The following is a 14514-nucleotide window of genomic DNA, read 5'->3' as shown; positions in this document are numbered from 1 at the left end:
GAGCACAGCCAGAGGCAGGGGCATCTGGGAGAGGCCAGAGTGGACATGACCCTGAGCCAGGTGAGGAGAGTGGGAGCGAAGAGCCAGGAAGCCAGGAGGGTAAAAGGCAGCAGAGTCAGCGCAGCCAAAATGGCTGGATTATATAGGGAAAGGCAGCTGGGGGAAGGCAGTCCAGGGGGAAGCAGTGGATGCCAGAAAGAAAGACCCTGTAACAGGTAGGGACTGAGGGATGCTGGGAGATGCTAGAGGCCTGGTCCGCTTTGATATGTTAAATAGGCACCTCAGCCATTTGTCCTGGGTTTGAAACCTAACATCCATCTTTCTTGACTCCCTGGACAAGGCCAGGCTTTCAGGCAGACAGCCAGGGCCCACAAGAGCCTGGGACCACAGCATGCCATTAGGAGCCTTATGGACTCCAGGTAGTTCCCGGGAGCTCAGTATAAACTCAGCCTCAGAGACTATCCAGGTCCCGTCTTTGCCTGCCACCTGAAGGCAGTGGTGGGGCAACTCCCCACCTCTCCTTGTCGCCTTCCTCCTCCCTTCCTTCCTTCTTTCGCAAAGTACCTTCTTGGTGTGGACTCTGATCTAGGACCCAAGACCTGGGTAGGCTGTGAATGGTAGAACAAGTGCTCAGCCCCTGGGAAGGTCACAGGGGTAAAGCAGCACCCTGGGCACACAGTCGTGTCAGCTGCAGCAGGCCTAGAGCCCTGGTTCTCAACCTGTGGGTCACGACCCACATAGTGGATATTTACATTACAATCCATAACAGTAGCAAGTCACAGTTATGATGTAGCAATGAGATAATTTTGTGTTTGTGGGTCACCACAGCATGAGGAATGGTCGCAGCATTAGAAAGGTTGAGAACCACTGTTCTAGAAGAGAAAAGGAAAGAGCCAGAGACTTGTGGGCTGGCGTTTAAACTAGGGGTTAGCAAGTCCTCAGAGAAGGAGGTTTTGATCAGAGACCTCTGGGAGGGGAGTGGGACAGCCATGGAGACATTTGGGAGATGTAGGGCAGGGCAAAGAGCTGATGGACACACATCTAGTGTATTGGAGGAACAGCCTGATGTGCCCAGTGCTCAGGGTATGGAGGAGCCAAGAAGACCACACCTCAGTGGGGCAGGGAGACTGGAGGCTTGGTGGTTCAGGACATGTTTCAGTTGACGCTTGCCACACAGCTCCCAAGCCTCCTAGCTTTAGGCTGTGGGCTTTCTATTCTGCGCCACATCCTCTGCCCTAGGGGATCAGAGCTGCGTGGTTTGAGGGTTAATGATGCTGGCAGCCTGCAGGGGAGGAAGTGCTGAGCCAAGCGGCCTGTAATTTGCAGCTCTTGGGGGCTGATTATAGGCTGGGTTCTCCTCCCTCACCCTAGTCCACAGGGCAGAGCTTGCTGCCAGGCTGGAAGCCAAGGAAAGTCAAGAGGCACTTGTTGGGGAGCATCCAGAGTGGGTGGTGGGCATGACAGCAGCTCCAGGGGCACCCCACCCCATCATCACAAGCCATCACTTCACCTGTCTCTGTCTTGTTTCTGTGTTGTATTGTCTTTCCTGTGTCGGATGCACGACCTGTGTCCCCTCCTTCCTGGCCCTACCCTGCCATTGCCTGGACCCCAGACCATCGTTCGGGGCAGCAAAGGTGCCAAGGATGGGGCTCTCACTCTGCTGCTTGACGAATTTGAGAACATGTCGGTGACGCGCTCCAACTCTCTACGAAGAGAGAGTCCACCACCACCTGCCCGTGCCCACCAGGAGAATGGAATGCTGGAGGAGCGGGCAGCCCCGGCCAGAATGGTCCCCGACAAAGCTGGAGGCAGAGCCCGGGCCACAGGCCACAGTGAGGCAGGCAGTGGCAGTGGTGACAGACGGCGGGTGGGACCAGAGAAGAGGCCCAAATCTTCGAGGGATGGTCCAGGAGGACCCCAGGAGGCCTCCCGCGATAAGCGCCCACTCTCTGGGCCTGATGTCAGCACTCCTCAGCCTGGCAGTCTGACCAGCGGGACAAAACTAGCAGCTGGCAGGCCCTTTAACACATACCCACGGGCTGACACGGACCACCCACCCCGCGGTGCCCAGGTAACCCATCTCCCGCTTTAGCGCCTCAGTATCCACTCCACTGGACCCCCTTCCCCCTCCCACCCCTGTTCCAGTCCATAGCGCATTTCTCATCCTGACCACTGGTCATCCGGATGGCGAGAGTTAATGCAGACTCCACTCACAACGCCTCTTTCTTCTGTTGCAGGGGGAGCCACATACCATGGCCCCTAATGGGCCATCAGCCACAGGCCTGGCCGCTCCTCAGTCTTCCTCCTCCTCCCGGCCTCCCACCCGGGCCCGTGGTGCTCCCAGCCCAGGAGTTCTGGGTCCCCATGCCTCTGAGCCCCAGTTGGCCCCCCCAGCACGTGCCCTTGCTGCCCCTGCTGTACCCCCTGCCCCTGGGCCCCCTGGGCCTCGTTCACCACAGCGGGAGCCCCAACGAGTGTCCCATGAGCAGTTCCGGGCTGCCCTGCAGCTGGTGGTGGACCCAGGGGACCCTCGTTCCTATCTAGACAACTTCATCAAGATTGGTGAGGGCTCTACAGGTATTGTGTGCATTGCCACTGTGCGCAGCTCAGGCAAACTGGTGGCCGTCAAGAAGATGGACTTGCGCAAGCAGCAAAGACGTGAACTGCTTTTCAATGAGGTGGGTGCCAGCCGGGAAGCCCAATGCTCTGCCCTCCTCTCCTCACAGCTGTCCCAGGCTAAGACTCCTGCCTGTGCCTGTCATCCCAAGTGCCCATGACTTTGTTCCAACTAGTCCTGGGCCTGTGTTCTCCTCCAGACCTCTTCTCCTTCAGGGTTCCTGTCTCTGGGATGCTCTGTCATCCCTCACTCGAGACCACAGCCCAGTATCCCCTTCCTCCAGTCCCTCTTCTGTGAAGCCTCTTTCTCCCACCCTTGGGCTCCAGCTTTTCTGTCAGGCCTCCCCTGGGCACTCCATGTATCACATTCAAGAGAGGAGTCCTTTGCAGCCTTGACAGACCCTCCTAGTGTCTCCCATGTCCTCAAGTCAGAGTTCAGCTCCTTGCCTATCAGATCCTGTCCCAGCTAGCTCAGAACCAGAGTTGGACTTGAACTTGGTTTGACCCAGTTTCTGGCTCTGGGTGTCAACCTTGGCATCCATCACAAAGGCAGTTCTGAAGTGTGTGGGTGTGACAGGTACCTCCTACCCCTGCTACAAGAGTCCCCAGAGGTCCAGTCTGCTTGCCTGTCTCCTAACACTTCCTACCCTCACCTGTTCCACAGCCCAGGGCTCCATCCACACCAAGAATTCCTCCTCACGCTCAGCCTGCCCTCGTTCCTGTAGGCAGTGTTCCCGCCACATCTCCCAGACCTTTCTTTCCCTCGTCAGTCAGTCCTCCGTCTGGAGTGCTCCATTAATGTGCACCACATGCATATGTACACACACACACACACACACACATTTGTACACACACAGCTTTTATTTTAGCTCTCCTTTACCTGCCTGTCCTCCTGTCCTCCTTACTTCTCCAGATGTCCCCTGATAGTCAGACCACTAAAAACCAGCCAGGACTGTTCAGGATTAGAGAACCTGCATGGTGTCCAGGCTATATCCCTAGAATGAAGTGGTCGCCCACAGGCTGACCTCCAGGTCTTCTTGGCTTTGGAAAAGGGGACAGCTGGAGTGAGCTGGTTTGCCGGCATACAACCTGTTGGAAGGTGGAGGCAGGCTGGCTGATGCCAGGGCTGAGGGTAGAGGCGGTGCCCGAGGTCCCAGTGCTGATCTGCCCCGTGCAGGTGGTGATCATGCGGGACTACCGGCACGAGAACGTGGTGGAGATGTACAACAGCTACCTGGTGGGTGATGAGCTCTGGGTCGTCATGGAGTTCCTGGAAGGCGGCGCCCTCACCGATATTGTCACCCACACCAGGTACCGTAGGGCAGCCTGCTGGCTCATGTGCTCCCTGGGGTGGAACTGGGACCCTTTAGGCTCTGGTGATAGACAGGTGCCCTCCAGAGTGTGGGTGGGGCAGTGAGGCCAGGCACACAGGATGGGGTCATAGCATCGTGGCTCCCCGACCCCTGTTGAGGTGGGTCTTTGTGACCTCTTGTTGTCCTAAAGCAGGGTAGGGGCCTCGTCACTGCCCACTCTCACCCCAGGGTGGGATGCCCGAGGCAGCGCTGAGTGCCCCGTTGCTCCTCTGCCTGCGCAGGATGAACGAGGAACAGATCGCCGCCGTGTGCCTGGCTGTGCTTCAGGCGCTGGCCGTGCTCCACGCCCAGGGTGTCATCCACCGTGACATCAAGAGTGACTCCATCTTGCTGACCCACGATGGCCGGGTAAGTGGGCGGGAGGCTGGATGTGTGTGAATTTGTGTGCTTTTGAAGGGGCGGCTTGAGGGGGGAGTGGCACTGTACTTGGCCATCGTGACAGAGCAGAGTGCAGCCGGACAGCTCTGGCTATGATCAGGATGAACCATCAGGCCCAGTGCTGGGGTCCCTGCCTCACCCTTGCTGTGGCGGCGGCGGCGGCAGATGAGCTTCTGGTGACTGGAGGAGCAGCTGGTTGATCTGTCCCTCACAGAATGGCCCAGAGTAGTGGGCCATTCTGTGAAGGAATAATCAGTGAAATGCGCTGTCCTCATAGAGCTGGAAGCTGGACACCTGACCAGCAAGGAAAGGCTTGGGCCACAGCCACAGCTCTGGGCTGCGTGCTTCCCAGCCAGGTGGCTGGCCTACTGCCCTCTTTTTTTTTTTTTAATTAAATTTATTTATTTATTTATTTATTTATTTATTTTTGTTTTTATCGAGACATGGTTTCTCTGTATAGCCCTAGCTGTCCTGGAACTCACTCTGTAGACCAGACTGGCCTCAAACTCAGAAATCTGCCTGCCTCTGCCTCCCAAGTGCTGGAATTAAAGGCATGTGCCACCACTGCCCGGCTGTTTTTATTTTTTGACAACAGGGTCTTACTGTGTACCCCTGGCTGACCTGGAACTTGGTGTGTAGACCAGGCTGGCCTTGGACTCACAGGGCCCACACTTAGCTTTTTTTTTTTTAATGAGGCACTGTCTTCTGTGTGTCCGTGGCTGGCCTAGTATTTGCTACACTGCCCAGGCTGCCCTCTGACTCCTGTCTTGGACTCCTGAGAGCTGAGATTACAAGCATGCTCCACTATCTCTCCCCCATCTTCCACCAGGACTCAGAAAGGCCTCATTGCCCTGGCATTCAGGCATTGGACCAAACTTGCTGTGGACACAAATGTCAGCTTCCTTTATGGTCCTTGTGCCATCCTGGATGCCTCCCTCCCTTTAGCAAGCCAGATTGGAGCACAGGGTTGACCAGCCCTCCAGAAGTCTGGACCCAGTGGTGTGAAGCTGGGTGCTGGCTTCCCCTTTTTAGACTGAGATCCTGACTCTGAATCTGGGGCCGTGGGTGAGTCAGCTAAGTATCCATAGTCTAAGAGGATATGATTTCTGGAGTCCAGAAGAGACCCAGATATCACTAAGAGGGTCCATGGCTCCAAAAGGGTGTAAGTCCTGGACACTAGTTGTAGCAGAGGCTCATTCTCTCACAGATACAGGCTGGGCTGTGTTCCTCTTGAACCATGAATAGAGAGCGCTTGTTTTCCCTAGGCCCCGGCTTTCAGAGCATAGTTTATCTTAGTCTCAGCTGAGCCTTTGCTAGCTGCAAGGCTTGAGTCACATCCTCTCAGAGCCTCCAGATACCTGAGGGCCCTGCCAGGAGTGAGCAAAGCTGCCCTCAGCCCTGCTGCTCAGCGGAGCCCGTGTGTCTGAAGGCAGTCAGGTAGGCGGCACCTCTGACCTGCAGCCCCTGTCTGCCTCAGGTGAAGCTGTCCGACTTCGGGTTTTGTGCCCAGGTGAGCAAGGAGGTGCCTCGGAGGAAGTCGCTGGTGGGCACCCCGTATTGGATGGCCCCGGAGCTCATCTCCCGCCTTCCCTATGGGCCAGAGGTAAGCCCAGGAGGGACCCAGCTACCCAATCCCAAGTGGCCTGCAGGAAGGTGGCCTGGGCTTCCATTATCTGTTGGGAAAGCCAGGCTGACTACAGGGGAGCAGGTGCTGCTAGGGAAAGGGTGGCATTGTCATCCTGGCTGTAGTCGCCACCAGGGCCTGCTACTTGATGCTGTAGCTACCTAGCCCTGAGGTCTTCCAAGTCAGCAAACTTGATCCCCATAGGGAGGGCATGGGCAGGCTGGAGCAGGATTCCACAGGAGTGAGGCTAGCTTAAGACTCACTCTCTTGGGTCTTACTTAGGATGGCTTGTAACCGACAGGAGTCAGGCCTTGACTCATTAGCAGTCTGTGGCAGCTGCTGTTGCCTAGACCTGAGGATCCAGGGCAGGCAGGCTTCTACTAGCCACAGTCTGTGGGCTCAGGACTAGAGACAAGGTGGAGGCAATAGAGCGTGCAGAGCATGGCTGCCCTCTGCACTCAGCACTATGGCCCTTTTCCCATCCTAGGTGGATATCTGGTCACTGGGGGTGATGGTGATCGAGATGGTGGATGGGGAACCCCCTTACTTCAACGAGCCACCCCTCAAAGCTATGAAGATGATCCGGGACAACCTCCCACCCCGACTGAAGAACCTGCACAAGGTAAGCAGAGCAGGCTGGACCATTGCTGAGGCCTGCTGGCTCCCCCAGCCCGAGACGGATGGAGCTCGGGCTCCCCTGAGCCCTTGGCTACCACAGAGCTTGCCTGCCTGTAGGCTGTATGTTGGGGAACTTGTATGTGGGAAGGGGCTGCCTTCAGCTTCTTGCCAAACACAAGAGTAGGGAAGAAATGAGCCTTAGGAGATTTGGTATGCCCTTTACGGTCCAGCAGTAACTCCTGAGACGTCTTTGAGCCTCCCTAAGATGCCTCAGCCCACAGGACATTATAGGAAAGGGCCCCCACAGCAAGTAACCCTGTCCTCCTGGCCTCTGCTCCTTCACAGGCGTCACCGTCTCTGAAAGGCTTCTTGGATCGCCTGCTGGTGCGTGACCCGGCCCAGCGGGCCACTGCTGCTGAGCTGCTGAAGCATCCGTTCCTCACCAAGGCGGGGCCACCAGCCAGCATCGTGCCCCTGATGCGCCAGCACCGAACCAGATGAGCCCGAGCCTAGTCCTGAACCAAAGAGCCTGGCTACCCTGCCCGGCAGAGGCCAGTAGAGGGCCAACCGGCTCCCACAGCCCAGGAGACATTCTAGGGCACTGCCGTCACTGTGCTGGGGCCTTCGTAGGACCCTACTACTGAACTCTGGTTTTGATTCCATGACTTGTAAAGCCACACCAGGACATGTGGAGCACGTGAGGCTCCCAGGATCCCAGGACAGGCCCCTCCCCTGGGCTCTGTCTGCAGGAGAGAGGCAGCTGCCCATCACTGGAAACCTGCATCAGGGGCCACTGGGACAGAGACGACACTATGAGAAAGGTGTGTGTGTGTGTGTGTGTGTGTGTGTGTGAGAGAGAGAGAGAGAGAGAGAGAGAGAGAGAGAGAGAGAGCACTCATGCACCAAGAAAGTCCAGCTCCTCTGTCCTCAGCCTGCCTGGTGCCCAGCCCCTGACCCTGAGCCATTGAAGGGTCAATCATGAATGTTTGAACAGTGGCCTTTTCCCAGAGCCCCACACCCTCTTTCCACAGGAGAAACATGGGGCCTCCCTTCCCCAACCTCTGCAGCAAATGACTACTGCACCCAGACAGCCTCCGTTTTCTAGAAGTCTATTTATATTGTCATTTTATAACACTAGCTGTGTCTCTGTCTCAGCCTAGGAACAGATGGTCCCTGACCTATGGGGTGGCTGGCCCAGGGACAGGGCCACTTTGAAGAATCAGGCTCCTGTCTCCCACCCTGCCGCCAGTCCCTCACGTTAGTTTTACAATTAAAGTATTTTCTTGGTTTTGGTGTGTGTGTGTGTGTGGTCTATGGAGGCTGCTGTCCAGCTATGTAGTAAGGGAAGTTTGGTGTGTGTGTGTGTGTGTGTGTGTGTGTGTGTGTGTGTGTGGTCTATGGAGGCTGCTGTCCAGCTATGTAGTAAGGGAAGTTTGGGGACTGGGCCTGGAAACCCAGGCATCGAGGAGGAGGGGCTCCACCCCACTCCCTGCATGGGGCAAGTGGGCGCGCCCCGTCTCTGGAAGCAGCCTGTTGGCCAGAGTGCTGAGTGAGGCTGCCACATCCCAGGGGCCTGGGTTAGTCTTTCCTCTTTTTATGTTTTATTTCTTTGAGACAGGGTTTCACTACATAGTTTAGGCTGGCCTAAATTAACTGTGTAGCTCAAGTTGGCTTCAGACTTGCCACACTCCCCTGCCTCTGTCTCCTGAATGCTGTTGAGGTTATAAGCAACTCTCTAGTTGCCACACAGGGCCCAGTCTGGAAATGTTACTCTATTTGATGTTGATCCTACTGCGCATAGGAACTAGTAAATGGGCCATTTGATAAGTCAGTTAGTGGGCTGAGTAACCCGGGGCTGCCTGCTTGGGACACTTATCCAAGGAGAGAGTCTTCAAGCCCAGCAGTGGGGAGGAAGGATGCTGTAGCAGCGAGCACGCCACCTTCACCACCTTCAGCCTCTGAGATTCCCCAGGGGCAGCTGGTCTGGGAGCGAGGGCCAGTGGAGCACTGGGACTTTGGTTCAGGGCCATCCAGACCACCCCTGTCTACTGCCACACAGCTGTGGCTTCCAGATGGTCGGGCCCCTGTTTGTGGTGGAGCCTTGCTAAGCGCTTAGTGACTTCACAGGTGCAGACATGGCAGTGTGAGAAGCAGCTACTGAGGTTAGGAATGGGGGTTGGGCTGGAGTGGATTCCTGTCTGTAAAAAAACAGGCCCAAATTGACAGAAGAAAGCAGGAAACCAACAGATGTCCAAAGATAAGTTTTAGGCCTGGCTGCGGATATAGGGGAGATGGGCCTTGGGCAGGGCTGGGGCTCAGTTGGTAGAGAGTACTTGCCCTGAGTCCGTCTCCAGCATCATATAAAACCAGACCTGGTGCTGTATGCTTGTCATCTAGAGCTCAGCCTGCGGGCAGCCGGGGCTGCATGAGACCATGAATCAAAATATAAGCTGATGGTGGGCTGGGAGTTTGAGGTCAGTGTGATCTACAGTCAGGACCCTATAAATGGCACATTATCTCAAGAATAAAACTAATGAGAAGTAGGAAACGTTAAAGAACTCTAGCTTATTCCACAGAGCAAGGCCAGAGGAATAGCTCACTCTGCTTAGGGGTCTGGTGAACCAAAGAAGTATTAAACACATTCCGGAGCCCTGTGGCTGAGAGCCCGAACTTCCTGTGATCCCACTGGCAGCTGAGGGAGTGTCTGGGAGGCACCATGCCACAGATGCACACATGCCCCAGGACAGTCACCTGCCTTACCATATGCCCTACTCCAAGTTGATGGCTGGTGTGGGCATCTTCACTGCCCCTGCATTTGGAATGGCTGGCTCTTAGTTTCACAACGGGAGTTGCTGCCAGAGGCCCAGCCCTCTCCCAGCTCTGCTTCCTGCGCCTGTCACCTGTGCAGAAGTGTCTCCAAGGATCAGCCATTTGCTATCAGGAACACCTAACCCCCTGACTCTCAATCGGGATTTACTGCATGGATGTCAGTCACACTTTAGGAAGACTGGAGGAGCCAAAAGGCCAGTTACCCAGATGCCCACGGGGAGAGGGAAGAGTGGGGCACTGTCATGGGAGTGGCCAGACGGAATAGAGGGTCTGTGGTATTGCCAAATCCTAACAGAAGGTCACAGCTCTGCTGTGGCCAGAGCAGAATGGCTTCTCCCATCTGCCCACTCTGACCTTGAAGAGTGTCTTCCCAGGCACAGCCTTCTCAGTACACTGTCAAGGATGTTGCTACCGTGGGCTTTCTTAGGACCTCTAGACAGCAGAGAATCAGGGCCCCCAGGCGATCACGTGGGAGGGTCATGCGTTTCACCTGCAGTGGCAGTACAGTCTAAGGATGAAGTTAACATGCTTTGCCCAAATGTAACTGACCAGACACCACACTCTCCAAGCGATCAATCAGCTCAGTAGGGCCCAAGCGCAGGTGGGCGAACAGAGATGTCTATTCTGCCTGCCAGAGGGGTGTAGCCAAGAACCCAAACAAATGGTGGAAACTAGTCAGACCAGCCAGCGGGTCTCTAAAGTATTCATCCTTGGTCCACCCTGAGAACTTGCAAATGTGATTTCCTGGACTCCACCCAGGCTGAATCAGAACCTGGGCTGGCCCATCCATCTGTATGTCAACAGGGATTCTGATGTCTGCTCCATTATGGAAACCTCAGAAACCTTTCTGTGCTAAACACACAATTGAGATTCTTTCTTCAAGTAGCAGGGACTCACTCCAGCCTCCTTCTGCCCTCCACCCTGGGTGTATAACCTCCTACAAAAAGGACTGGCTCCTTTAAGGATTTGAGCCAAGGATTGCACCATCTCTTCATTGGCTAGGTGTTTGGCCACGCCCAGGGGCAAGACGGCTGGAAAATGTAATCCTTGCTATACCAAGGGAATTGAGAAGTCCCACCCGATGGCTCATTGGATTTACTGGGTTTGACCCCAGGGACTGAGGCTTAATGACACATCAGAGTTCAGAGACAGATAAGATGTGTGCAAGGTTGACTCTAGCTGCATATGTATCAAAAGATGGCCTAGTCGGCCATCACTGGAAAGAGAGGCCCATTGGACTTGCAAACTTTATATGCCCCAGTACAGGGGAACGCCAGGGCCAAAAAGTGGGAATGGGTGGGTAGGGGAGTGGAGGGGAGGGTATGGGGGACTTTTGGGATAGCATTGGAAATGTAATTGAGGAAAATACGTAATAAAAAAAATATATTGCCGGGCGTGGTGGCGCACGCCTTTAGTCCCAGCAATCGGGAGGCAGAGCCAGGCGGATTTCTGAGTTCGAGGCCAGCCTGGTCTACAAAGTGAGTTCCAGGACAGCCAGGGCTATACAGAGAAACCCTGTCTCGAAAAACCAAAAGAAAAAAAAAGATGTGTGCAAGGGGTTCCCATACAAGAAAGGTGACCTCTGCGAGGCAATGAGGGAAAAGAGATTGTTGAATAACAGTGCTAAGGAATTCTACAAAATCCTACTGGCTGGCAAGAATGTTCAGTTGATAAACGTGCCTGCTGTCAAGCCTAGTGATCTAAGTTCGACCCCTGGGGCCCACTAGAGGGAAGGCGAGAACCAATTTCTGTACATTGTCCCCTGACACAGACAAAAAAACTAATGAATACATTATTATTTTTTTTAAGGCAGCCTGGCTTTGTGCTGTCTGGAACAAGAACCCCAGACATGTGTGCGGGTATTTAATTTTATCCTAATAACTCAGTGTTTGCCTACCATTCATGAGACCCTGGATGTAATTCTCAGCCCCACAAAGCTAAACAAAATGAACATAAAATGAAATTTAGCAGTCTGGTGCTGAAGGATGGCTCGGTGGCTCAGAACACTGGCTCCCTTTGCAGAGGACCCGTTTCAGCTTCCAGAGGCAACATGGCCGCTCACACGTGGTCCCGTGAGTGTGAGGAAACTGACTAGCGTGTCTCACACTAGTGCTTTTAACTGCTGAGCCGGCCCTCCAGCCTCAACCACTTTCTCTCAATTTTACTCAGTCTAGGATCGCAGCACGTGGATCGCAGCTCACGGATCACAGCTCATGGAATGATTCCTACCACACATGCTCAGGATGGATCTTTCCATCTCAGTTAACTTGATCTAGAAACTTCCGCACAGATGTCTGTGAGGAACAACGCTTGTCTCCTTGGTGACTTTAGACCCTGTCAGTTTGACAATATTAACCATTTCATTCCCATAAGACCCCCCCTCCTCAGATGCTTGGTCACAGCCGTGTGACCAAGAGCTGACAGAAGAAAGCCCATGACTGCAAAGCCAAAAGAGACATCTGAAATAAAACTATATAAAAAGCATAATTGAACAAATAAAAGGGACAAAAATGATTAATAATATAAAAATCAAGACATTTCACTTACATCAGACATGGCCATGACACACAGGAGACTGAGATAGGAGGGGAGAGTTCCAGGCCAGCCTGGGCTACATAGAGAGATCCTGGCTCAAAATGAGTTAAGTAATTAAATAATTTGGAATAGTCGAGTTTCAGATTGGGGAAACTATTTGCAAACATTCACACTAATCAGATAACCTAGGAAGAAAAAGAGATCAATTGTATCAGGGATCTAGACAAAGGTTTGACCAGTCAGGTTGAAGAAGGAAGAGCCTAAGGGTCATGAGGGCAAGCACAAGGTCAAGGCTCTGACTCACTAGCCAAGCAATGCAAATTCAAAGCTGAGTGCCACTGCACAGTCTATCCGGAAAAAAATAAATTGTCTGCTTCCTGGTGTACTACCTCATGATGGATGAATGACACTAGGGACCATGGGCTGAAAGCCCTACAACCATGGACCAAGTCCTCCTTTAAGAATAATAAATGCCACGGGGTTAAGTAGATGGCTCGAGTGGTAAAACTGCTCTCCACACAAGCATGAAGATCTGAGTTCAAATCCCCAGAACCTAAGTAAGGCGAAGGACTTGTAGCTTGTGTCTGTAAACCCAGGGCTCCTACAGTAAGGTGCGAGGTGTAGACAGGAGAATCTCTGAGAGCTTGTGGACCTGCTGCTCTGGGGTCTGCAACATCTCAAGCAAAGTGGAAGGCAAAGATTGACAGTTGGGGTTTGCATATGACCTCGTGCACTGTGGTACTCCTGTGTCTGCACTTGCACACAGGAACATGCACATGTGCAAGTTCACACATGCAGTACACACATACACAAAAGCGGAGGATGCAGCTCAGTGGTAGAGCCCCTGCCTAGAATCCCCCAGTGAGGGGCTGGGAGCATGGCTCAGTGGTAGAGCCCCTGCCTAGAATCCCCCAGTGAGGGGCTGGGGGCGTGGCTCAGTGGTAGAGCCCCTGCCTAGAATCCCCTAGTGAGGGGCTGGGGGTGTGGCTCAGTGGCAGAACCCCTGTCTAGAATCCCCCAGTGAGGGGCCAGATGTGTACATATACTGCTCTCTGCAGAGCAGAGCTGGACCACACCATCTCATCCCATCAATCAACACTCAACCCAATCTGCTTTTCTTCCCCACCAACCTGGCTATTACTCCCCACTTTCCTGTACCTCGGACCTATGCCCCATGCCACCCCTGAGTGCCACCCTCCAGCAGGCACAGGGCCATGATTCCTGAGGCATACACTGATTTTGCAGCAGAGTAAAGATATGCACTCAGGGTGTCTGGACATGGTTCCCCAGCAGGGCAGTGTCTGGCCTTCATGTACTTCCTGCCCAGCAGGCATGGCCGCAGCCCATTTAGGGACAAATAGTAAACAGAATTTGTGGAGGCCCTGCCCTGGCAAGGCGACATTCTAGCAGGGTGAACCAGATGGTGACCTAGAGAGCCACAGATTCAGACATGGTCATAGACCACAGTGAGGGCGGGAAGTACGGATGAGGTGTGACAGCACAGAGGAACAGTATGAGTCCAACGTGCCTGGGCTTGGAGGACTCAGCAGTATGTGACTAGGCCTGGGTCCAGAGGCACCAAGCTCATAGGAAAGAGTCAGAAGGGTGTCTACAGCTCAGGAAGGGACAAGCTGAAGAGCCTCCCGAGCATCAGTAAAACCTTGCAGGAGGAGCCTGTGCAAAGGCCATGGAGTGGGACGGAAGGTGGAGGCCTGCAGGCTGGCCAAAACATGAGAGCAGAGTCAAGAGAAGTCAGGGTGAAGCTAAGCCAACTCCAGCAGGCATCCCTCTGCTCCTGCTCAGTAATTCTTGTGTTTTTGTTCTTTTGATGATGGGGACAGAGCTCAGAGCCTCTTGAGATACAGTGTCCACTATGGGAGGAGTCCCAGACCATAGCAAGAGAAGTTCAGCCTGGTGTGCTGGTGAACTAGGAGTTCAGCTTGAGCTACCCAGTCAGACTCTGTCTCAGAATAAAGTAAAAATGGGTTTGGAATACAGTGGCAGAACACATGCCTAGGCATGTGGGATACATGCCTAGTATTCCACAGTGAGGGACTAGGGGCATGGCTCAGTGGTAGAGCACCTGCCTAGAATCCCCCAGTGAGGGATGAGGACCCCAGAGCAGCTCTACCAGGAGGCTGTGGAATCTTTACAGGGTCACGTTTAGCTAGAGGGACTCCTGGTTCCTGGACTGATCTTATTTCTCCTTTACCTCCCAGCTGTGGGTGAAGATCTTCCATAGCACATGCTCCCACATAGTGTCACTGAAGGCTAATGATGACCTCTGATGCCTCCAAACCGGAGCCAAAATAACCTTTCTTGTTACTAACTTGACTAGTCTCCAGGTATTTATGATAGTATGTTTTTGCCAGGTGTTTCCTTCCTTCCTTCCTTCCTTCCTTCCTTCCTTCCTTCCTTCCTTCCTTCCTTCCTTCCTTCCTTTCTTCCTCCCTCCCTTCCTTCCTTTCTTCCTTCTTTCCTTCCTTTCTTCCTTTTTTGGGGTCTCATGTGTCTTAAGGTTGTTTGTGAACTTTCTACCTT

The 14514-nt window shown here is 53.8% G+C and overlaps 1 protein-coding gene across 4 annotated transcripts in view; it reads left to right on the top strand.

Annotated features, from left to right (window-relative positions):
* The window catches only part of Pak4 (p21 (RAC1) activated kinase 4), a 38826-nt gene extending 30924 nt beyond the window's left edge, over positions 1–7902 (top strand). For all 4 annotated transcript variants that reach the window (XM_021166831.2, XM_029479962.1, XM_021166832.2 and 1 more), the window contains 7 exons: positions 1613–2071; positions 2238–2678; positions 3794–3927; positions 4211–4337; positions 5845–5970; positions 6479–6613; positions 6955–7902. In XM_021166831.2, coding sequence (XP_021022490.1) covers positions 1613–2071; positions 2238–2678; positions 3794–3927; positions 4211–4337; positions 5845–5970; positions 6479–6613; positions 6955–7110 — 1578 coding nt within the window. In that variant the 3' untranslated portion in view covers positions 7111–7902. The remainder of the gene's footprint in view (positions 1–1612; positions 2072–2237; positions 2679–3793; positions 3928–4210; positions 4338–5844; positions 5971–6478; positions 6614–6954) is intronic.
* Positions 7903–14514: the final 6612 nt, after the last annotated feature.

The sequence above is a fragment of the Mus caroli genome, chromosome 7 (assembly GCF_900094665.2).
Source record: "Mus caroli chromosome 7, CAROLI_EIJ_v1.1, whole genome shotgun sequence".
NCBI lineage: Eukaryota > Metazoa > Chordata > Mammalia > Rodentia > Muridae > Mus > Mus caroli.
This window is presented reverse-complemented; position numbering and strand designations above follow the sequence as displayed.